General features: G+C 37.9%; 1 protein-coding gene across 14 annotated transcripts in view; it reads right to left on the bottom strand.

Annotated features, from left to right (window-relative positions):
- The window catches only part of plekha6 (pleckstrin homology domain containing, family A member 6), a 99,317-nt gene that overhangs the window by 56,607 nt on the left and 18,104 nt on the right, over positions 1-24,606 (bottom strand). For 6 of the 14 annotated variants that reach the window (XM_079597412.1, XM_079597415.1, XM_079597414.1 and 3 more), the window contains exon 1: positions 10,890-11,174. In XM_079597412.1, the coding sequence (XP_079453538.1) occupies positions 10,890-10,924 (35 nt within the window). In that variant the 5' untranslated portion in view covers positions 10,925-11,174. Of the gene's footprint in view, positions 1-10,889; positions 11,175-22,082; positions 23,218-24,606 lie in introns of those variants that run through there. The other 8 variants (XM_079597408.1, XM_079597417.1, XM_079597418.1 and 5 more) reach the window with 3 other exon arrangements.

Genomic DNA, 24,606 nt, shown 5'->3' on the forward strand with positions numbered 1-24,606 from the left:
CACTGTACACAGATACGATAGGGACACAAACAAATAGAAGGCGGCAGCTTACCTGCCCCTCTGAGGGGATTACCTACATATTGATTCCCTCTTTTTACCCTGGAGTTCAAACCCATTCTCCATCTCTTGCTTTCTTTAAACCATGAGTTTTTAATGTTTTCATTTAACTCTTGAATATTTAAACTAAGCCTACATCTTATTTGCATTCCTGCTAATCCATATTGTGATTTGAAAGACGTTATTATTCGTTCCTCTGCCATTATCCCTCCTTAAACCGTGGATATAAAGAGCAAGCATTAATTTAACACTAAGACACAGAGCTGGTATGGAATGTACCATACAAGCCTGTAATGTGTCTGGTTTTTACTGTACAGGATGAAACGTGGCATGCTGAGTCTAAACAGCACATCCATTTGCTAACAATTTACCTGCTGCGTTAGTGCTGTAAAAAAATGTCCTTCAGTGCTGTGCTTAGTATTGAGAGCTACACACTCGAACTAAAAGCGTCCTTGCGGTGAAAGAGTGAAGGTCAGCCAGAGAGCCAGTTTGTCATCTGCGCTTGCGGGACCCCAATGGTTCGTATGACGCGTTCTCCACTAACAGCGCCCACTCACAGATCATCTGGGAACACCGCAGACAATATGCGGTTTGTTTTGTGCAGGGGTGGAATTATGATTACAGTTAAAAATGATAATGTCTACTCATTTCCAGATTGGCAAGTGTTCTCTCTGTCAATTATGAGTCATAGCATAATCTTTGCTGTCAACACTAAGGTTTGAAAATGTAAATAAATAAATAAAATAAAAATATGTGGGGGTAAGAATATTGAATTAATGAAAATATGGAATTTAAAAACTAATTCAAAATGCAAAATGAGAACAAGAAAACGGGTTTGAAAAACTAAAACAACGAATCATTAAAATACTTAAATACTGAATTTAAAATATTATTGAACTGAAAATAATATTTAAACTCGAATATACATAAATAGTTCTCTAAACAGTTTTGAAGTATTTTTTAAAATAATATTAAAGGTTTTATGCTTATTTCTGTCACGTGTGGATGAAGAGAATGCTCACAACGAAGGAGTACATTTTCAATAAATCCACAATGGGAACACACAGGAGATATCAGGAGATAACCTTAAACACAAACACAACAACCTTGATGATAACAGACACATAACTAAGGAAAACTCAGGGCTTAAATACATGGGAAGTAATTAGTGTGAAACAGAACAGGTGTGATAGATTTATGAACTATGGAAACTAATTAACAAACAGGAAATCTAACTAGGAACTCAGGCAAACAGGAACAGTGCAAACAGAGTGAAAACGAAACTAAAACTGAACACAAGCACATTAATAATTCTAGGCCACTAATTAAAATTTGGACATTGATCATTGACAGTCAGATGTTCTTGGTTCCACTGAAGCAAAAAATGCATCTCAAACCATGCAGATTTTTACACATCATTAAAGCAAACAAAGTTCAAACCAAATACAAAATAAGCTCTGAAATTAATGTAAATGTCAACGTTTTACTCAAATTGTCCAGCTTATAACATCATTTGCAATGAAAAACATTGCATCAAATTAAAAACATGCAAAATAGAAGACTCTGTATTTTGTCACATTTGAGTATTTATTATATTTTTGTGTAAATAAGACCGTTAAAACACACCCAACTACATGTTTGACAAGTTAACCATGAACATCACTGCTAGTATTTCATGATGTCTGCAGGTCTACCGTGCTCCTGTAAAAGGAACCACCGTATTCTTGCTACTGGTGTTCAGCACACTGACAGGTTTCAGCTGAGAGCAAAATCCAGCATTAAACCTGACAGTCTCTCGTTCCCCTGCCATATAGAGAGCAACAAGAAGCATGGCACAGCGGGCTTAAGCTTCTCATCTCCCTGTCATTGCATCAGACAAGTCAGATAAAGCAACAAAAAAAAGGAGTGTAAGAAACTACCTGCATTCACACAGGCTTGTGAACTTCCATTAAACCACAAAGGGAGGAACAATTACACCGATAAGTGTATCTGTGATGTCATTCTAATGCAAATTGTTAAAAAAATGCTAATTAGACAGAGGACAGTGCTGAGTGGGAAGTGCGTGTACGTGCCTGTGCATATAAACGTGCGCACGTGTGTTTTCATTCTTTCTGTCATTGTTACGAGATGATGCAATCTCAACCCAAACCTCTGACCTCGGCATCACCAAGATGGTGGCGGCGAGCAACATCACAATTGCCACATCACAGCGACCACATCCTCACGGCCAGCCCGCTTGCCAGAAGATGAGTGGGAAGAAAGACGAGAGTGGGTTGGAGGGACGATGGGAGGAAAGGAGGGAGGGAATGGGGGATGAATAATTACACTTGAGTGCTGCCTCCAATGAGCTTGCAGCGGCAGAATCGCACAGCGAACCACAAAGCGATGCGCTGATCACTGGCAGTTTTCTAAAGCTCACAGCAGCAACATTTCCGCTGAGTCTATTTCGACGATAAAGATGGAGCGAATGGCATCCTAATGTCTGGTGAGAGAATATGTACGTAAATAGAAACAGAATGACATCATAGACTAAATGAATAATGGATAATAATGATATGACAATGTCAATTACTGCTTTAAATAACTCATGGTCATTTAAAACTTTTTTTTTTTTTTTTGGAAAAGTGAGAAAGAGCAGATGTGGTTATTCAGCTGTTTTCCTGGCAACAGCAATCCTGAGATTGCACACACGTGTTCACACTCACATGCAATGACTCTTCCCGCACTGAGGATGTCAGAGACAGAGCCGTTAAACGTCAGCAACACGTGTGGCACAGGATTCTTAACCTTTATTTAACCAGGTTAGTCTCATTGAGATATAGTCTTTTTCAAAGAGAGACCTGGATGAACTAGTGTTGGATGTGCAAGATTTAACTTTTTAATTTTTACTATTTTATTTCTTGTTTTATTTTGCAAGCAATCATATTGAAATGTCAAGATAAATGTATTGCAGTCACCGAGCACCACAAACAAACAGCAGCCGCCTTTTACAGTTCCTCCTGAACCAAAACAATGAGCTTATGCTGCGTTCACACCATAACTGCCGTCATTTGGAAGATATGGAAACCTGTGATATCATACACAAAGTGGTTTGTGACTCGTATTTATGCGTTTCAACTGCAACACTATCAACGCCAAAATGAAACTGCAGCAGTCAGGTGGTAAAGGTCAGTGCTCTTTAAGTTGTTTATGTTATTTATTATTGTAATGTTACTTGCTTTCAAACATGAGGTAGTTGAACACGTCACTTATGATGCTTTCGTTTGCTCTGGCTGTGCACATTCATGTGTTTTAGAGGAGGTGTGGTTTTAGAGACGCTCTGAAGGGAGGGTGGGATCTTACGCTTTCAATGCTAACTCGCTATTGCTAGCCTCTCCGGAAAATACCTACCTTACCTTTAACAAAAGATGTACCACCACTCCATTAGGACACACGAACACTAACTGTGGATATATATATATATTATATATATATTTATTCACTGACCTAAAGACTCAAGACTAACCATATATTGTATTATAGTAAATGTAAGGATGAAACTAAACATGAGAACTACTTTGATAAATTAAGATGAATGTACTATTGAAATAGATTTCTGGACACCATAATGTTATTTTATGTGCATTTGTTATTGTACATTTCTGATAGTCGTGTATTAGCAGATATTACCCCCCACCCCACCCACTTTTTAAAATAAAGTTACGCCACTGGTATTACTTCATTTTTTTTTTTTATGTACTGACATCAAACTTTTGAATAGTATAGTGTACACATAACAAAATTAAGTGAGGATAATGTTTAAAACAAGAACAACTTCAATTCAAAACACATTATTTGAATACAGCTCTTATATGAGTTGAAAGGAACATTTTTCCTTTCAAGGTTGGGATATTAAAGCCAGGGGCTGTTTGGTACAAAAGATAAAAAGGGATACTCCTCAAGTAAATTTATCTTGTTTTAAGAATAGATTTTTCCAAGGGAAAAAAAGACAAAATACTTTTTATTTTATTTTTTTGCAGTGAACAAGTGTGGGTGATTCTAGAGCAGCTTATACATTTGCTCTCAGTGGGCTGTCCTCAGGGGGAGGCATCATGGGAACTGAAGGGAGTTTCCCACTACTTCCCTTCATGTTCTTCAAAGCTAAGGTTACATTTTCTGACTCCCAAGAGCTGCCCAGGGCTCCCTGCCTTCAACGAGTGTAATCTCATAGTAGAGAGAAAGAGAAAAAAAGAGAGGGAGGAAAGCAGCAGTACTAAAAAGAAAAGAGCAGAGGTGGGGAAATTTACCTGTGTCTAATTAATGATGGGGCTGCGGTGAGTATTGATTGTTAAGACTCACCCAAATGGATCAATGCACAATGTGGAAAAGGGCTGCTGACAAAGCTTTCTCTCAAGACTATCCCATTGAGTACTGTGCTCAGTGTGGCATGAGGCTGTCCATTAAACTGCTTTTCACCTAATGTAAAAGCATTTAATACCCGACTTTAAAGGAATAGAATTCACCTGAAAATCCGTCATTATTTACTCACACTCTCTGTCATTTACTCACCCTCATGTCGTGACAAACCCATATGCAGTTTGTTTTCTGTGGAACATGAAAGTAAACCATTCTGAATGACATTTACGCAACTCTTTCCATAAAAAATTAAAAAAAAAAAAAAAAACTCTTTCCATACTGACCTGTCGAATTCCAAAAAACAGAGAATATTACAATTTTTGGTTTGTTTCTCAAACAGAACAATCACTTGGCGCACAAATCATAAAGACCACTTTTTTTTCGTGCATTTATTTTTTTTCTTGTTTTTTTTTCTTGAAAAACAAATACTTGCATACAAGTTTGGAATGACATGAGGCTAAATAAATGACCACATTTTCATTTTTAGGTGATACATCTCTTTAATGCTCAGGTAGCCCTGTTGCAATGAAAAGGTTTACGCTGCAAGGCAAGCTATACAGTAATGAAATCTTAAAGCTATAAAATGTCCAATAAGCTCATCACTCAGGCTTTATCACCACAGTCTATTTTGTTTATTAGTTTGATTGTAAGTAGTTTCACACAGCCTGTCACAGACTTAATAAATCATAAAATATTAAACGTACACCCAAAGGAGGGATAAATCACATGAGTGAAACTTGCTCCGAGCCACAAAAACACAAATCTTACATGACCATTTGGTAAAATGATTCACAGATTGGTCTTCCAGGACGGGACGAATATCCCTCTAGCCGTCCAGCAGACGGTAAATCTGTTAGACACGCCCAGATGACATCACAGCAGTGGAGAGTGTTTAGTGCCCACTGTCAGGTTTGCTGGCCGAAGCTCAAATCCATCTCCCCTCTTCTTCATTCTCTCTCTCTCTCTCTCTCTCTCTCTCTCTCTCTCTCTCTCTCTCTCTCTCTCTCTTTCTCTCTATCTCTCTCTCTCTCTCTCTCTCTCTCTCTCTCTCTCTCTCTCTCTCTCTCTCTCTCTCTCTCTATTGGAGATATAAACACAGACGGGCACTGTGCTCTCCCTGACCAAGTCAAACAATACCTTCCAGAACATTGCTGAGCTGTGCTTTCTTTCGTAACTGTGAGATTTATTGCTCAGCAGTGTTTACGGTATTCCTGTAATTTCAGGTGGAACTGTGTATGTTTACGCAAGAAGAGACCTGTACCTGGCAAACGTTCAGACACTGATACATGCGCATTTATGATTCCAATAAAACACGCTGATTTATGATAACACTCATCAGTATGTCGTTTATGATTTTAGCCAGATAGTTGTGTCACATCCTGCTGCTTCATTTAAACAAATAATAGGAGCTTCATTACAAAAGGAGGGTCATAGGAAGACACAGAGGCTCACATACACCTCAAAAAGGTCTGTGAGTAAAGTGAGATTTGACAGAATGGATAAAGTTGGCATTCGTTGCCCTGACTGAAGCAGAAATCAGTCAAGTGTTGATGGAGGTGCAGGTGCTACAGTAAAAACAGATCAAGGGGAGATATGGGTAATTTAATCCCTCTGTTGGCAAAAATTCAACTCCGTTTTTATAACTGAGAATACTATCATGAAGACTTACTATGTCCATAGGTTTTTCCTTTTGTAACATATACTACCATTTAAAAGTCTGTTATGCTCACCAAGGCTACATTTATTTGAGCAAAAATACAGTAAAAACAGTAATATTGTAAACTATTATTAAAATTTAAAATAACTGTTTTCTGTTTTAATTTATTCCAGTGATGGCAAAATTGTATTTCATCATCATAACTCCAGTCTAAGATTCTTCAGAAATCAATTTACTGTAATATGCTGATTTGGTGCACAAAAGAGATTTCTTATTGCTAGGAATGTTAAAAACATTGTCCAGTTGTTATTTTTTTACTCCCAGAATTTTTATGAATATAAAGTACAAAATAACAGAATTTGAAATCTTCTGTAACATTATAAACGTCTTTACTGTCACTTTGCTGAATAATAATAGCATAATAAAATTAACATTTCCAGAAATTTTTTTTAGCATCAGAATAAAGTATTATTTTGAGAGTAATGTCCAATGTGCATTTTACAAAAAAAAAGAGTCAAAATAAAACTGTAACATTATAATTAATAATATTGAAAAAATATATATAGAAAAATAAAAATGACTAGCATACTGTAAGATTAGAGGAAATAGTATAGGACATTGGGGTTAAGCTAATGCAACAGATTTGTTTTGTAAAAATGTTCTCATTAGTCCTCTCGTCACCTCTTGTGAGTTGCAGGATCCTTCAACTTAACCAGGGTCCATCAAGGACCTCGTACACTTGAGACAAGAGATTAAGAATGAGGCAATATCCTTTTAGGAACACAAGGGAGTTAGCAAATCCCTAACCACAAGACATGGCTTAAGACTGAGACTGGGGTTAAGGCAAAAAATGTAAGCACACACGCGCCAACACAACTTCATACGAAGAATGTGTCCTTTGACCTGCATCTCAGAGAGACAAACACAATTACAACTTCAGACAAATCCAGATTTCAACATCACAATTTTTCAACAACAACAGTGCACTACATGGGGAGTCCGGAGTGAACATAAAGAGCTCAACAAGATAGGCTAACATTAGATTTGTAAACCTGAAACACACTTACACAAAGGCAGCCGATCAATAAAAAACTATTCAGTTCAATCAAATAATATTGTTGGAAAGTGCACGGTTCCTGTTCCCCAAGGTGACAGCTATGTGGTTGAGTGGAATTTTTAAAAAAACGTTTGGGACCAAATGTAGTAAAGTGACAGATTATTAGGTTTATAAAAAGTCCATTTCCTTCCAAACTTTGATTGCAAGTAACTGCCCACTGTTCATCTGTCAGTGTGATACATGTAGTCAGTACAATACAGATTACCGGTAAATATTAAACCATTTTAAAGATAAAAACCATAGGCGAAACTATCCATAGGCTAACATTAAAAAAATTATGATTCATAGGAGAAAATCCAGGTGTTTTTCTTAATTTATTCAGATCCAAATTTGCACACGTGCTTTAATCCAAATGACATACACTCAAAATGTTTCCAGAGCTTTTTGGTGGGTTTTATGTAAACACAACTATAATAATTCACAGATAAGAGTAGGAAATGTGCTGTGCTATTTGCTTGAAAAGGATTCAAATACACCCACGGCCTCAATAATTATTTCATGTAACTTCCTCCTTGCGCTAATACAAAGCATTCTCACTCTAGAGTCGAGGCCAAATTGAAACTGCTGATAACATGTGGAAAATTAATTTCACTTTCCAGAAACTGTGTGGAAATAAATTCAAAGCAGTGGAACACCACCAATTAGCCCGAGTCAATACTAGAAAAAATAAAATTCCAGGGTTTATGAGAATTTGTTTGAAAAAGCCCACTAAGCTTAATGAATCATGTGAATACAAGCACACAAGACATCCCTTACAAAATATTTACCATGGTAGCTGCCAAAATCGTGAAGTTACTACTGTTTACTATGGTGGAACACATTAAAATGGGATCTCCTTCAAACAGTGTATGAAGCTTTCAGAATCCTTCATTTTATGACAGTGCTGGCTAAGAACAAGTTTCCACAGTTTTCCTGCAGTACAATATAGTGAAAGAAACTATGTTTACCATGGTACATTTTTCTATGCAAGTTAAAGTGCGATAAGTGAGTTGCAAAAACATAGCACCAGATTCTATTTACAAACTAATGTTCAAAACTCCCTGGGTGATGACATCAATCAAACTGAGCTAATACTGGAAACAAGTGCTAATTAAAAGTTTCCATTACCTAAGCACGAAAAAATTAACACATATAGATGTATTTTCGGTTTGAACAACTTTTCATTCATTACTTGCAATTCTGGACTAAGCTTAGTAATTAACATAATCCCAGTGTATAGCACATCAAATGTTGAAAAAACAAGAATTCAATTAGCATCAGAGGGAGTCTCTTGGGACCTGTATGAAATAAGATATGACAGAGTTGTAAGTGCTTCTTAGAGCATACTTGCAATGAAACGACTAGTTGGTGGGTTGCCTGAATGACTAGTCAGCTAAGGAGTCCCTGTATAATTAGGCTGGTTTCGGGTTCACCTCACCCTGAACAGAAACGTCAAGAGATGTTTCAAAAGATGCATTATTGCATTTAAAAACAGTGAACCAATTTTAAGTTTTAATGTGTCAGTCAGCGGTGATGTATTAAAGGGGATACATTTAGTCGACCACTCACATTGTGACTACAATCTGTTGGTGTAACATTGTTCTTTTCCTGCAGATTTGAGTAGTAGAAGGGGCTTAGAAGAACTGGATGAGGAAAACTGAAAAAGGTGAGTGACATGGCAGCCTACAGTAGATCACTCACAAGCCAATGAGATTGGTCTTGGGCCATACAGCGGAAGTCCTATTTGTGCATCTGTTCCCTTGTCAGGTCAGAGAAGAAATAGGCCAAGCTACAACAGAGACAACAGATGCCCCTCCTAGATAACCTACTATAGTAAGATGACACACTTGTACTCAACAAATATGCATTACTTTTGTTTTAAACTGGGTAAGGACGTGCATGTCCACATTTCACGTGAGATATGTTGATAAGACTGCAATGCCTGTCATGCACCTAGTGGGTAATGGCATTCAGACACGTACGATGCATTGAAATGATACGTTCCTGACACTCCTGAAGCCTCAAGCAGCACTTTAAACCACCTGCATGTCAGTTGTTTTTTCCACTGACAAATCCTTATTGAATGATGAGACCTAGTCACTCGCACACACTCACACCAGCTTGAGAGGGGCGTTCCCAGAACATTCCAGAGCACAATACCACCTCCAATGGGCAAAACACATTTATTTCCTTGCATACTTCCTCGTTGGTGATACATGTACCTCGGGATAGACAGCAAAGGGGTGCCCAATGCTGCTGCAGGGCTACTATCCTGTACATTTCATCTCTAATTCAAATCAAACACCTGAGCTAGCTAATCAAGGTCTTCGGGGTTGCTTGAAACTTCCAGGCAAGTGTGTTTTGGGCAGGTTGAAGCTAAACTCTGCAGGACATTGACCCTCCAGGAGCAAGATTGGACACCCCTAGTTTAGCATTCTGAATCTTGCTGGTTACTGAACTTTAAAATCTGAGGTTCTTCTCATAGTCTCACACACAGACTGTTAAAAAAACCCACCAAGTTCTTGGCTTTATTTCTACACCACCAGCCTTATTGTTTTATGCTGAAAAAAGTTATTGTTCTTGCCTGACAGCACTTTCACGCTTTGAACTTTACTGCAAGTAAACTGTTTAAGTGAGAGAAATTCTTCTAGTCAAAATACTCAAGCCTGCCCTGTGTTTCCCAAGAGTAATCAAGACTTGGAGGTTCTCCTTAACGTCTGCAAGCAAACTCCCCCTTTACACAAATTTCCCATCTGGGAACAATGAGGAAAAACTCCATTCTCACTTTGTTCACTAATCCTTGCAACCAGACATTTTATTGAAGATATACCTTTAGTAAACATAGAGTTGAGCCATTATTGATAATGTTTTACAAGCAGGTGAAGGGTTAAGGATAGGAGGTGGTTCTTAAACCTGATAACCTTCTTGGTATGAAACACTAGAAACCCATTGTGAGTGTACAACTTCTACCAGTTTCAGTATAAAGATACGGCTTAAGCTGGTAGTTTTAAAGCATGTGTTTTAAAAGCATGCTAGCTGGTCCAAGCTGGTTATTAGTTTGAGGCTGGTTGACCAACCACCATGTTCCAAAAACCACCTTAAATACCTCAAGGTGGCATGATGACTGATGAACTGGTTTGTTCCTGGTCCAAGACGGCCAAAGGGAGTGTCCAGGCAACACAAATAATCTCAGGTGACCACAGTACAAGAAAAGCTATTTTAAAAAAGCTATTCAGGTGATTCAACGCTTGAACTAGCATAAAAACTAAATACGCTGAGCAAATAAACCATGTGGCACATTCAGAATCCAACTGGTTATCCAATAACAGAGAGGCCAATGCTAAGTTTACTCCTGAATGAAAAGTGAAGGAAGTCACGGAAGTAAAGCACACATATGAAAGGAGTTTACAAGAACCAAAATAGTTCAAACTTTACAGAAAATGCCATGTGCCAACATGCTGTAAGATCGTACGATCTTTGTTGTGGGTGCTATATTCCAGGCTTCTGGATCCTGCAGAAGCCCCACGCCCCCATCTAACCATTGATCCACACACATACATAAACACATGGTCTCCTCTTGCTTCCTATCCAGAAGTAGACCAAACACAGCCCAGCACAAAGTACTGCCTCTGCGCCTAAACCAGCATTAACTAGAAAACAAAAGCAAAACTTTAGATGACCTACCTCTCTACGCCTTCCTCCTGTGTGTCCTCTTTCATTCTTCGTTCGGGTCCCTAATCAGTATATTGTTCTCTGCTGTTCCTTTTGCCTTCGTTTTTACCCTCTCCAACTTTCTCTCAACTCTCACTTTGTCCTTCTCCACACTATACCTCTCTTTTTTTGTCGGCGGTTGAACTAGAGCCAGGGTCCAGAATGAGTGGAATTTAAACAAGAAAAGCAGAAACAATCGCTTCTTTTGCGGGCAATATCTTTTCTTTCTCCTGCAGCTGAACTCGCGCTCACATATGGATTACATTCCCAGGGAGGCAGCCAGCTGGATTTAAGCACAGTCTCTCTCTCTCTCTCTCTCTCTCTCTCTCTCTCTCTTACTCCCCTACGAATCCCCCACAGCACAACCCCTGCCCGCTCCCTCATTTCTGCGGTGCTGTTTCTACTCTAATCATTAACTCTGATTGGGGCGGCACTACGTCCTTTAACCCTTTCGGTGGCCTCCTGCCACTCAATTCCTCATGGGTTATAAAAACAAAGACTGTTCTTACTCCTGGAATACTTTGTAACATCAACTAGGATAGTGGAAGTGAACATGAGGGCCACTGATTCAGTGCTAATGGGCTGCAGAATGTTACATAACATGGTGAAGTAGGGCAATTCATCTGAGGTTTGGATGGACTATCATGCTAGGGCTTCCCTGTAATCTGTTGTCATGAGTTTGTGGGAGCGTAATCATGTCCTGTCCAAACTGCTCAGACTGTCCGCAAAAGGTTGAAGGGAACAAGCGATTAGACAAACTAACGTTTGCTAGTTTGGATGTTACAGTTGCACCATCTTAGCAGTATTTCAGCACTAAAAAAATTGTGCAGAAATGTGCAGCATACAATATATAATTGAAATAATTCTCATTATTTTTAGTGCAAACATGCAATCTCAGTGCTATTTGCCTGAAATTAACACCACACTAAATGACACACTAAATAAAATTTAATTTTGAAGCAGCTATTTGGCTGTTGCAGTTAATGTTGCACTGAACTGCAGTAAATGCAACAATATTTGCCTAGTGAAATTAACACTAAACTAAATGACAGTTAACAATAAAAAAAAGAAGTTTGCTTTGTGCAATTAATGTCACACTAAACGACACAAACTCAGTGCTATTTATCGAGTGAAATGTCACACTAAACAATGGCAAAAAATGTTTTGTCTACAAGCAGTTTGTGGTACTCTACTTTTTCCTCCACAACCTAGTGCTCAGAACCAGCCTGCGCAAGTTGCTTTCAGAAATGTTTAGCCGTGTTGTTTACACCATTATCTTATTTTCTATAGTTCCATTCATGTATCAGCCCTAGTTAAAGCTACTGTTTACTAATGAAAATAAAAAAATCTGCCAATATCAACTCACTTCAACTCATTCCAAGTCCACATGACTTTTTCTTCAGTGGAACAAAAAAGGAGATGTTTATCAGAATGTTCTTTTCCATACAATGAAAGTGAATTGTGACTAGGAGCTGATAAGTACCAAAAATTACAAAAAGCATAAAAGTAGTCCAAATAATGTGCACTATATTACAAATTGCTTGCTCCATTGCTCCTGATTTTTCATAAGTACATACAAAAACGCAGACAGATCATACAAACAAACAGCGCTATAAATGAGCACAATTCATTTTGAGTGATTTCCCCCTAATTCATCTTTGCTTAATGACAGCTTTTAGCCTCTATAATAGCTTCCATCTCTGTGCTTTCTGCAAAGTGAGACAAGCCATATTGTTGTCATGTGCATTAAGATCTTTGTAGTCAGAGTAGAATATCAATGATAATGAGAGAGAAAAAAGTCTGTGGAATGACATAGGGATTATTGGTAATGTTAGGCCACACATCTAATAATTATGATCATGAATTGTATTTAAATGTTTTGGCCTGCAATGTTCAGTTATAATCCTACATTTCATTAATTTGTAATTACAGGGCCAGAATGGGCAGATTTGTGCGTAAAATAATGTAATGTTCTTGAGGATTGCTCCATAACTTTAAGCCATTATCAGCTACAGTTTATAAGCTAATGAGGGGTTTTGGCAACAAGCATTCTGGCCTTTCAAGAATCCCAAGGTCAAAGCACAGTTTATTTACAACCGTGTAGATCGCTACATTAGTTGATGTTACCATTTTATTAGTCTTCTATTGGTTTATCAGCTGTGTACAAAGCAGTTCTACAAAATGTATCTTCCCCTGCTTCTAACATACTCAGCCCTAGTTAAAGAGATATGTCACCCCAAAAGGAACATTCTGTCATCATTTACTCATCCTCGGGAGTCTTATAGACAACTTTAATGGTGATTTTGGTTACTTTTTAAGCTTGACAGCCCCTGGTAACCATTCACTTTCATTATATGGAAAAGAGCATCATGGACATCCTGTCTATTATCTCTATGCTACGAGTTCTATAAAATCATTTGGATTTGGAACAACATGATAATTTTTAGGTGAACCATCACTTTAAGTCCATCTCTGATTTATATAAGTGGTCGCAATTTTCACATACAAGGCCTCTGTCCCAGCTATTCACTGCCAAAACAAACTTCTAATGAAGACTGTCCTCATAACTTATCCTGGCATCTGATGGCCATGCATGGCCTATTAGTGCTTGCAATGTGGCCACTTGTTTTCCCAAATTCTAACACTGACCTATAGACAAAGCTCTCCCAGTGTCCATGCCGTATCATTGCACATTCTTCAGTGATGCTCCATCCATCTTATCAGACACGCTGGCTGCCTTTTCACAAACACTTCAGGTTCAAGACCTGGGAGGCAGGCAAAACACCAAAACATCCCAAAACCCAGCTGGCTCTCAACAGGATGAGTATAAATGCGGATTTTGTTTTTTAATGGATTCTTGTCTCATGAAAAAACATCTGACTTATGTAAGTTTTAAAAGCATATGAATGTGAAAGATGGGGAAAAAAAACAATAAACAAAGAAACAATAAATAAACAAATAATATTGATTGTGTCATTTTAAATTGTCAGGGATTACACAAGGTAGGAAAATATACTACTCAATAATAATAATAATAATAATAATAAAAGATATGAACATGTACAAAACAATGTGTAAAATGCCTGTTTACTGGCTTGATCTACCTTTATGCCCATGGGGTTTGAAAGCTTCTCAGTAAGATATTAAGCATTTATTCAAACCCCCTTGAAATCTTAGTAATATTTCAAGTGGTGACATGATGCAAGGTCATATCCATTTCCTGTTCCATTACCACCTCATTCACACATCATTGTAAACCAGACTGGCAGTACACAAATGGACCCAAGGGTAAAGTGTGCTCTGGAGTTCTGGCACAAACATCTTTTTTCATACATGCAGATGGGTCCACTTTCATGTAAAAAAATTATCTTCACATTTATGGCTTAGAGAATTGGAATCTTCATAATGTAACAGCATTTAAATATAGTAAATGCAATGGCAACAAATTGATGCCCAAAAGGAACCACAGTGATACACACAGCGCAGACCTGATACAAATAAGAATTATAATAAAAAAAGAAAAAGAAAAAAAGATTCATCATAACTTACTCTTATGTTGTTCCAAACCTCTAAGACTTCTGAGAAAGAGAAACACAATTTTTTTTAAGAATATCCAGACCAGTCTTTTCATTTCAATATAAAAGTGAATAAGAATGTTAAGCTTCAATATGGCAAAAAAGTACCATCATAAAATTGTCCATATGAATCGAATGACATCCATATGACAGTCCAATTTGTGAACAAATAATTTCTATAAATTGGATTCTTGTAATGCATCATTTGTTCCAGTTCAAAAAAATAGTCTCAATGATTCGATCATGAATCAAACTGATCCAGTTCTCAAATTCAAACTGGTTTAATAACTTAATCTCACATACTACTGTAACATATCACAGATGAGGATGATTTACAATAATAAAAAAACTTACAGTAATATATGGTGCTATAGCATAATTGTAAAGAGCTTAAAAATCTTCACTCCTCTGTTTATTACAGTATAATCACAAGGAAAAGAGCAACCAGCACAACCATTAAAATATCTCGTTTTGTGTTCCACAGAAGAAATAGAGTAATATGGATTTGGACCAACATGAGCATTTTTTTTTTTGTGAATTGTCTTTTTCTCTCAATGCGAGAGTCCACACAGACTGGCTTCAAAACATGCACTCTGTCACATGCTCTGCAGAGCTTTTAGACAGGTGGCTTATATATGCTTCCCTGGTCACCATGGAGTTAGTGCCAGCTCTCTAGCCTTGCACAAACACACACATTTATACTGGAAATGGACAGTGTGTGTGTGTGTGTGTGTGTGTGTGTGTGTGTGTGTGTGTGTGTGTGTGTGTGTGTGTGTGTGTGTGTGTGTGTGTGTGTGTGTGTGTGTGTGTGTGTGTGTGTGTGTGACAAGGGGTGCAAGGGAAACCAACAGAGGGACAGAGGAACAGTGCGAGGACACTTTGTTTGCTCTGGTTACATAAGCATAACCACATGCAAATGTCCACACACACACACAGTCAACATACAATCTGTTCATAAGGAATAAAAGTAGCTGGACAGGATCAAACACAAAAGACTTGACATGGGTCTAGCGTCCAACTGAAACCCTGCAGAACATTTTATCTACAGTACAACCAGAAGCAAATATTTGAGGACAGCAGGGGGAGGTTGTTCTGAATTGATGTGGTCTGGTATTCTTGTCTGCGATGTCTCAGATGGAGGAGTCTAGAATGCTTTCAACTTCGACACTAACCAAGGTCAGCCTTCAACCTGGCATGGCTCTTGGGCATAAAATCCAGCGCCTTTATCAAGAGCGAGTCAACACAGATGGCCGGCCTACCGAACCTACTCACGGACACACAAACAATCACACGCACGTTGAGTCCTTTCAACACATGAGATAATCTGAGGCACACGCATGCTGGGGCGAGGTCCGTTGGGGAATGTTATTTATCGCTATTTGTCCGACCACACAGCAGCTTGATTCATTGCCTGGGGTCCAATGTCTCGTAAGACCCACAAATCTCCCCCTTCTTGGGCCAATTAAAACATTCCAGCAGCACAATCCCTTGTTTTCATTGAAGACTATTAACTTGTAATTCACCACTAATCTGTAAACCAACACGACCACAAGCATCTCTTCTCAAACCGTAGAGTAGAAAACACCTGCTCTTTCTCAGTTACTGTTGTCGACAAACAGAAGTTTGTGACAAGTTATGAGTTTATTGGACTGCACTTTGATAGGATGGAGGGATGAAACGGGCAACAGAAATACTCATTATTACTAACCTAAGCAAGACTAAGATGGAACAGGTACTGGCAGGTTCCATGAACAAGAAGAATTTAGGTTATTTGTGGCTGTTTGCCACTTACCCCACTAGGCAAAGAGCATTAAACCTTTTATCTTATCGATGGTGGTGCTAATTTTGGAATCCCTAGTGAGGTGCGAGCTTGCGTTTAAATGCTGATAACCAGCTAGAGATTTAAAGAGCATGAGAGAACAGAATGTTACTGACCTACAATAAAATTTCATATTGGTCATCTTCAGCTCCTCTAGTTTTAAATTAGTCTTAGTTTGGACACACAACCGGCCATCAAGTGACCAGTCTGCAAAGAAACTCCAACAATAATGTTCAAAAAGCATCCCAGGAATAGAACTAAATTCCTTTTAAAAATAAATAATATTAAAAATAAAAATAAAAAAGGGCATATATATTTTTTTTAATTATATATATATTTTAAGATAAAATAAAATAATTTATTCACCTGGTTTCAAATGCATTTCTACAAACTGTTTTTTTTTAACTCTATGAACGTACACTTGCTCATTACGCTTAACATCGACACCCTGTGGCCATATTGCAAGAATAACTCAACTGTCTCTCTTGATAAATAGAGATCACATTAATTACATTCTGTTTTCATGAGGGAAAACCATTCCTTGGCAACGATTCAGTAACAACAAGTGGTGAGATAAAAAACATAAAATAATGAGCTCTCTGTAACTTTTAATCCAGAACCCTTTACAGTGACCAGGTCAGGTTAGTAGCAGGTCATAGGAAATGATTAAAAGGATTTCTTTATGGACTGGAAAATGATTACAAACGGTCATGTCCAGATGGATGAGGTTCCATCTCGGGGTGTAGGTTTGTTTTGGCAAGCGCGTGTTTGTCTGTGTGTATTAGTGGCTTGTATGAGTCTTGTGTGCAATTTAAAAAGATGTCAACACCTCTCTCCTGATGACATCCGACCATGTTTAGACAAAGGTGCATTCTATGTGCCTGACGTCTCATCAGAGAGGTATTTAACTCTGTCCTGTTCCTCCTCTTGCCTGAGGCGAAACACTGGAGGTGTGATGAACAGGTCTCTACAAGCAAGAAGCAACACAACTATATTCTTCCAGAAACATGTCATTTTTGTTTTCTGATTTAGGACCAGGTTCGACACTAAACGTTACGGGAACCTCTAATTAAAGAGCTGACTGCAGATCAGTGGAAATGATCGGCTCCAAGCTGGCCAGACACACTAAAATTACTTTTAGTAATGCAGAAAAGAAAACAGTATACAGTTGTATTTGTCATCTGGATACTGTTAAAGTAATGTGAAGTAATGTAAAAGTAAAAAAAAAAAACATGTGACCCAAGTGGTTTAACCTCAATTTTATGAAGCACAAACAACAACCCATAACTGACCACTTTATTACAAATTATTGATCTCCAACACACTTTCATGCAACGTCTGCTCTTGCGTCAACACAACACGCATGCGTCGTTTTATGAATAAAACTTATTCATATACGTTTCATATTTTGAAAAATATGACTATACGACTATAAAATTCATATTTTATGAATAAAGTGGTAAATTATGGTTGTTGTTTTTTGCGTTAACAAAGCACTCGCATGTCGCATCGCTTCATAAAATTGAGGTTAAACCACTGGAGTCACATGGATTGCTTTCATGATGTCTTTACCTGTCTGGGGCTTGAAAGTGGTAGTTGCGTACACTGTCAATGAAGGGACAGAAAGCTCTCAGATTTCATTAAAAATACCTTTATTGGTGTTCTGAAGATGAATGAAAGACAGGTTTGGTTTGGAACGACATGACGGTGAGTAATTAGTGACATAAATTTAATTTTAGGGTGAACTATCCATTTAATAATTACAGCATTATTTTAGTGTCATGTTTGTTACCATAATGGTGTTTGTGTATTTGTGTGTAACCGTGCACCTTCTATATATTAGTATTTACATCAGCTTGTGGAAAATCTACTTGTGATGAGCTTTGATTCTTTACTACCTGTGTTTTACGGTGGTTGTCAGTAAAGGTACAAAACATATTAGCACTTCAGTACATTGGCATAAGCATTTTCAGTTAATGAGGCAAATGTTTTTTTTACTGCAAATTTAAGTTCAATTTGTAAAAGCTAAAAAAAAAACAGTTACAGTCAGGGATAGTGTACTATGAACAAGCATTCATTTAAAGCAACGCTCTGTGTAGCAGAATAGTCATAACAGCTCCCCCCTGGACACCAGCCAAAAATATCTCCATGCCAGAAGAGCAGCCCAGCAGAGAACGAGTGCAGGACCACTCAAAGAGCAAATAAATTGGCCAAAGTGGTTCAGAGAACAAAGGAACCATATTACTAAAGCACCATGTCAACCCGCTCTCCTGAATCCATGTCTGATATGACTTCCTGTGCCTCACCTCGTCTTCTGCTCTCTCTCTTTCATATTAGCCATCTAAATGATACTCCAGAGACAGAGGTGGGAGGCAGTGACTTGTGCAGACAGCGCACCGATAGTAAAGCCTCTAATTTACACTGTGTGTGTGTGTTTGGAGAGGGGGGGGGGGGGGGGGTATGCTATATGGAAACGGGCTATTGCTAATAATGCTGTGGCTAATTAGGACCCCAGATGGCCTTGCACAGTAAATCAAGAACAGACAATACATGTTGTCGTTTCATCTCACAACGTCAGCCCTTTATCGGGATTGTGTTCTTTGTTGAACAAAAGACATTTCCCTTGTTATTTAGTCCTGGCTTATTTTAAGGATCTCTGTCTGGAATCTGAATGACTCATAACCCTTGCAAACAAATACTGTGGTAGTGGTACATTGGAAAAGCCCACTTGGATCCTTTTAAATGTACTGCATGTGTTCATTCATCTACTATGGCATTACATGGTACTTCAAAAAATTCTATGGTATTTTTCCAATAAAAAAATATATGGTTTAATTTTTACCAACATACTCCTTAATTTGTTGGACTATCAATCAACAGTTGTTAAATATCTGTACATTTCATGAATAAATGTTTTATAATAATCACTGTTTAAATATATAATACTAAATATAATACATATAGTACTATATGTCACCTCAAAATAAAAAGAAAGAAAGAAAAAATATGAATATTAAATGACCATTATTATTATTATTATAAATAATTTATTCTATTACTTCAGTATATTTATAATTATTCTTACTGTATTATTATGTTGTGGAAATAATGAATAATTGTAATTTGTGTAGGTTTGTTAAAAAATATATCTTAAATAAATTGCATTTTAATATTATTTTTAGGATGCATTTCTGGCAAAAATGTTATTACCATAATGCATTTTTAATTTAAAAGCGCAATAAATTCAGCACAAATAATAAAAAACTTAAGTACTTTTAATTTCAACATTTATTTTTTTGCATTAATGGCGTAATTATGCGGTAAGCTTAAAATTGAGCAAAGGGAGTTAAATGTCCGTAACTGTCATAAAAATAATGTCACAATAAAAAAATATTCTTAGTTAATAGTTTTTAAAAACCTTAAAAAATATATTAATGCAAGATTTGCTTAATACTTTTTTATGGAATATGACCAAGATATTTATTTTTATGAGATTCATACAGTGATTTAACAATTGTTTTCTTTTACTTTCTTATTTATATTTCCTTGCCAGCTTGATATGCTTAAACATGGACATTTCTTTGACAGGTTTTTTATTATTATTTTATATATATATTAAAATATAGAGAGAGACTATCCTCAAACATTATGTGCCGCAAGGGTATTTTGGGGAAAGGTGTGTCTAAATGAGCTTTTATCTCGGCACAAACTCAGATAGACATCACACTCCCACACTGAACACTGAAGAGCTCCTTAGACACTGGACACAAGTGGGGTATTCTTCCCCTCTCCCGTCTGTCATCTTCCAGCTTTTTGTTCACCTCTCCTGATCCGTGGGCCAGTGCCAAGTCTGTCCATCCAGACACCGAGGCAACTATTCACCCTGTGCTAGTCACGTCGAGGGACGCCAGCCGGTCCAGAGAGCGGCCAATCTGACGACTGCCAAACCAACTTCTGCCAACTGACTTCTGCCATAGCAACAACGCTAAAAAAAATCACATATTAACATGCAACTACAGCAAGGGTGGATCTTTGAAATGAATGCTACTGTTTAGCTTTTCATTGAATGTGGATGCAAAAACTAGGCATCATAACCCACACTGCATTGCAACTGGTTTGCGGGATGTTTCATAACTTTTAGCACGGTTCTCAATGTTTAATCTGTCTTTTCTGCAGATGATGGCAGCCTGCCCATCACAAATGAGCATCTTTGCATTTCCCCTGAAATCCAAATATAGCGTAGAAATTAGCAAGTCTGAAATTCGCACCAGAACCGCAGTTCCACCGCGTGCCACTAAGCTCCAGCTTTAACTCTCTAAAATAAAGCCCAGGAGTTTACGGTCTCCCATTAAAAATGTTTAAGCTGCCTCGTGGCTTATGCTAATTAGAGGTTTAAACTCAGAATGGCGGGATGTATATCAACAGCCTACAGCAGCATCTAGCAACAGCAGTCTTCAAATCAGTTTGTGTTCCCGAATACGGGATATACCGCAGGCGCAGGTATACAGGTACTCTGTCCTCGCCAGAAAGAGTAAATCAAGCAGCATGGGATGGTGAAACACCCTTCAGGAATGATCCACGTCTATAATTATCTGTTTTTGCTCGGTTTGAGGTGATGAGGGCATATTCCTGTTGAACGCTGTACACCTGGGCATCTGGATAACCTCAGACAACATCTGTCTTGGCGTGTGTGCATGCATCTTTGCTGTATGTCATCTGTTTTTGCTGCCTTTAAGCTAACGGGATGAATCATAACTTCGTCAGATCATCTACTCATGTATGTCGAAGGGTTATTATTGTTAACTAAAAATGTAGAAATAAGTAGAAATTGAATCAAATGTAAACATTTGATTAAAAAACTTAAACTAAACGAAAGTTGAAGCAGTAAAGTTACTAACCGGAAATTAATTTAAAAAAAAAAAACTAAAACTGAACTAAAACTAAAATGAAGAGTAAAATATATATTTTTAAAATCTGTTAAAAAAGCACATTTAAAACAAATGTTCAAAATGAATACATTAGTTAACATGAACTAACTATGAACAATATATTTTTTATAGCATTTATTAACCTTCGTTGATGTTAGTTAATAAACATCTAATTGTCAATGTTAGTTCACAGTGCATTAACTAATGTTAACAGATACAAATTCTGATTTTAATAATGTATTAGTAAATGTAGGAATTACAGTAACATTATCTAAGATTAATCAATCATATATGTATTATCGTTAGTTCGTTCACTGATGTAGTTAACTAATGTTAACATATGAAACCTTATTGTAAAGTGTTACCAATGTAGCTAAAATGAAAATGAAAATAACAATATCAATGCCAAAATCTTTGAAATCGTTGTATGTTAGATCTTTTCACACACTTTAGAAGACTAGAAAAAGTCAATCTCGTGTTCTCATTTACACTTGATCTAAATCATTCAGATCACTCCTTAAAATGACCCCACATCTTTCATATTTACCCCAAATCTGCAAGATATGCTATCTGTAAGACAGGAAACATTTGGTCTAGCGTCTTCTGGTCTTTGGAAAACGCATCAAAACCCCCTTCTCTGTCTAGACACCTTGTATCACAAATCGAACACACACACACACACACACAAGCTCACATGCATCCATTGATTACTTCACATCTGTCCTGGAGCTAGCAACAGAGAAATGACAGAACAGAAACCAGCGGTTTGGATGTAGAAAGGAGGACTTTCCTTTCCCTTTTCACACCCAGCTAGAGATTCCCCGATGGAAAGAAGTGATCCTACCTTGCTGAGAGTGGTTTAGCGTCTAAAAACGGTCTCGGTTAAGTCCTCGCGATGCGCTTCCTTCACTGCCTCCCTCTCTTCTCCCTGTTACTGTGCTCCTGAAGCGTGGTGGTGTGGTATGAAGGGGGGGTGGCTGGCGAAGAGAAAGAAAGGGAGAGGGTGAGTGAGCGAGAGAGAAAGGGAGAGCAAAGAATCAAAAGCTCCAGGGTAAAGACGGCGAAACTTGAAACCACCGGTGGTTCTCAGACAATCATTTCCCCCTCTCCTTTCTCTCTACTCCACTCATCAACCTCCAAGTAAATCCCTTCCTGGTGCGTAAGAACAGCTATTTTCTTCCCTCCAATCCAGATTCAATAAAGAAAATGAATAGGAGAATTGTACATCCAGCAGGGCCGTACGTAAAAATATAACCTGTCAGTCGACTTCCTTCTTTAAAGCACACACTCGCATACAGAAATGCAGCGGTTTTCATTTTCCCACACTCGAGTTCAGCTCTTAAAAGTATTTTTCTTCCAGAGAGGAGAAGCCATGGCAACATTTTTTAATAAAGGGAAAGGGCTGAGGTCAGGTGCACTGTGGCCGGCCATGAGAGTGTCTGACTGAGCATTTGGGGAAGGCTAACAACCGTACTAGAGACAGCGGTCTCCTGAGAGGCATGGAGGACTATGGGATATAGGTGGTGATTACACTGCACATCTTCTTATTGCTCTCCCAGCATGCTTTTCATTGTTCCTCACGTGCCCGTGCACGTATATAAAGACATGTACTGAGTACACAGACACATATTTATGATGTCATACAGACCCCCTGTGCAGAAACACACAATCAGATCTCTGTGTGTGTGCAGTGAGATTGTGCACAGCCAAATATTACAGAAAAAAGCTATATATTTTATCCAGTAAAAGGGAATCCCAAACACAGGGAAATTTGAATTTACATTTAAAAATAAATAAAAAACTTTTTTTTAACAGAAATGCAGCAATATTTAAATTCTGGCTGATAATGATAAGCTGGCCATTATTTTAATGTTACAGTCAATAACTGATAAATGTCTGATATTAAAATAAAAATTCTATTCCATGTTGTCAAATAAAACAATTTTTTTAATCAGTCATTTTAAATGCAACAAGTGAGTTTAGGTATTACAACAAGACAGACAGACGGACGGACGATGGATGGATGGATAGAGACAGACGGACAAGATGGATGGATGGATAGAGACAGATAGATAGACAGATAGATAGATAGATAGATAGATAGATAGATAGATAGATAGATAGATAGATAGATAGATAGATAGATAGATCTATCTATATAAGATTATCAGTAGCCGTCCTGTTTGTTTTTCCGAAAAACACAGAAATTGTCCCTTAAAAAAATCAGCATGTGTCAGTGCGCCTGTGAGTAATTACTGGAGTGCTCTGAGTCTTTATATGTCCCTATAATCACACACACCCACAAGACTTCCCCACCCTCTCCACGCTTGTACTCGTGTTTAACGTTACGGTTTTCGGCAAGGTCGGAGGTTAAGTGTTGTCAGACCCACTACTGTAGAGAAGCCGTGTTTGCGGGAAAGAGGCTCTAATGGCCAACATACACGACGAGCTACTGCAGGCCTGCTGGGACTGCCGTAACACTTCTTCATATTTTATGAAGCTGTTTTTCAGAACACTGTGGCAAATGGCACAATATCTGAAGCTACGACAAAAACCTCTCATCTATTTCTCTGTTGCAATAAACTGGGCTTTGGCTTTTGGTGTTTTTTTGTGTAAAAAGGATATTGCTGCTCTGAATAGCCTACAGTTTGATATCATTGGGAACAAACAAAGCTTCATCTACACAACACATCTGTATATGGTATTACTCTTCTTTGCAACTAAATCAGTGTGTTCTGCCCAAGAGAGAATGGTGGGAAAATACCATGACGACTTCTTTGTTCAAGTAAAACAAGTCTATTGTTACCGGATCTTGCGGAGGTTGCGCGTCCCCCCAGCTGCCGCTCCTCTAATTCTCTCTTTCTCATCTGGTTTTTACCTGGTTTACCAGAACAAAAAGACACTAGAAAGACCTCTTTCTCCCACAGCAGATGACCAGGTCAACCGTACCGCGGAGTGTTGACATTTAGCGCCCTTATGAGGGTGTAGAACTTAACATTAAAACAACCACGTGTCTTTAGTTGGAGAGAAAACAGAGCAAGAGAGATTACGGTGTCCTCTGCTTTGACAGTATTATGACCCATTAAGTTTAGACAGTGTCCAGATGCTGTCACTTACAGCACACGTGATCCAGAGAGGTTAGAAAACTGAACTTTTGGATTGTCCAGTGATCATTAACCAGGTCATAGAGGGAACAGGCTGTACATGTCCATGATCAACGTTGCAACATGGCAAAGTTTAAAAGTTTATCAATGAAAACCTGTCTTGACCTGTCTATAGTCTTGACCTGGCAGACACACAAAACTCTTAGAGACACAGAATGAATATTACCTTACCACCTCCATTTCTTTTTTCTCAAGTGTAAAGAT

Source organism: Phoxinus phoxinus, assembly GCF_949152265.1.
Source record: "Phoxinus phoxinus genome assembly, chromosome: 22".
Classification (NCBI taxonomy): domain Eukaryota; kingdom Metazoa; phylum Chordata; class Actinopteri; order Cypriniformes; family Leuciscidae; genus Phoxinus; species Phoxinus phoxinus.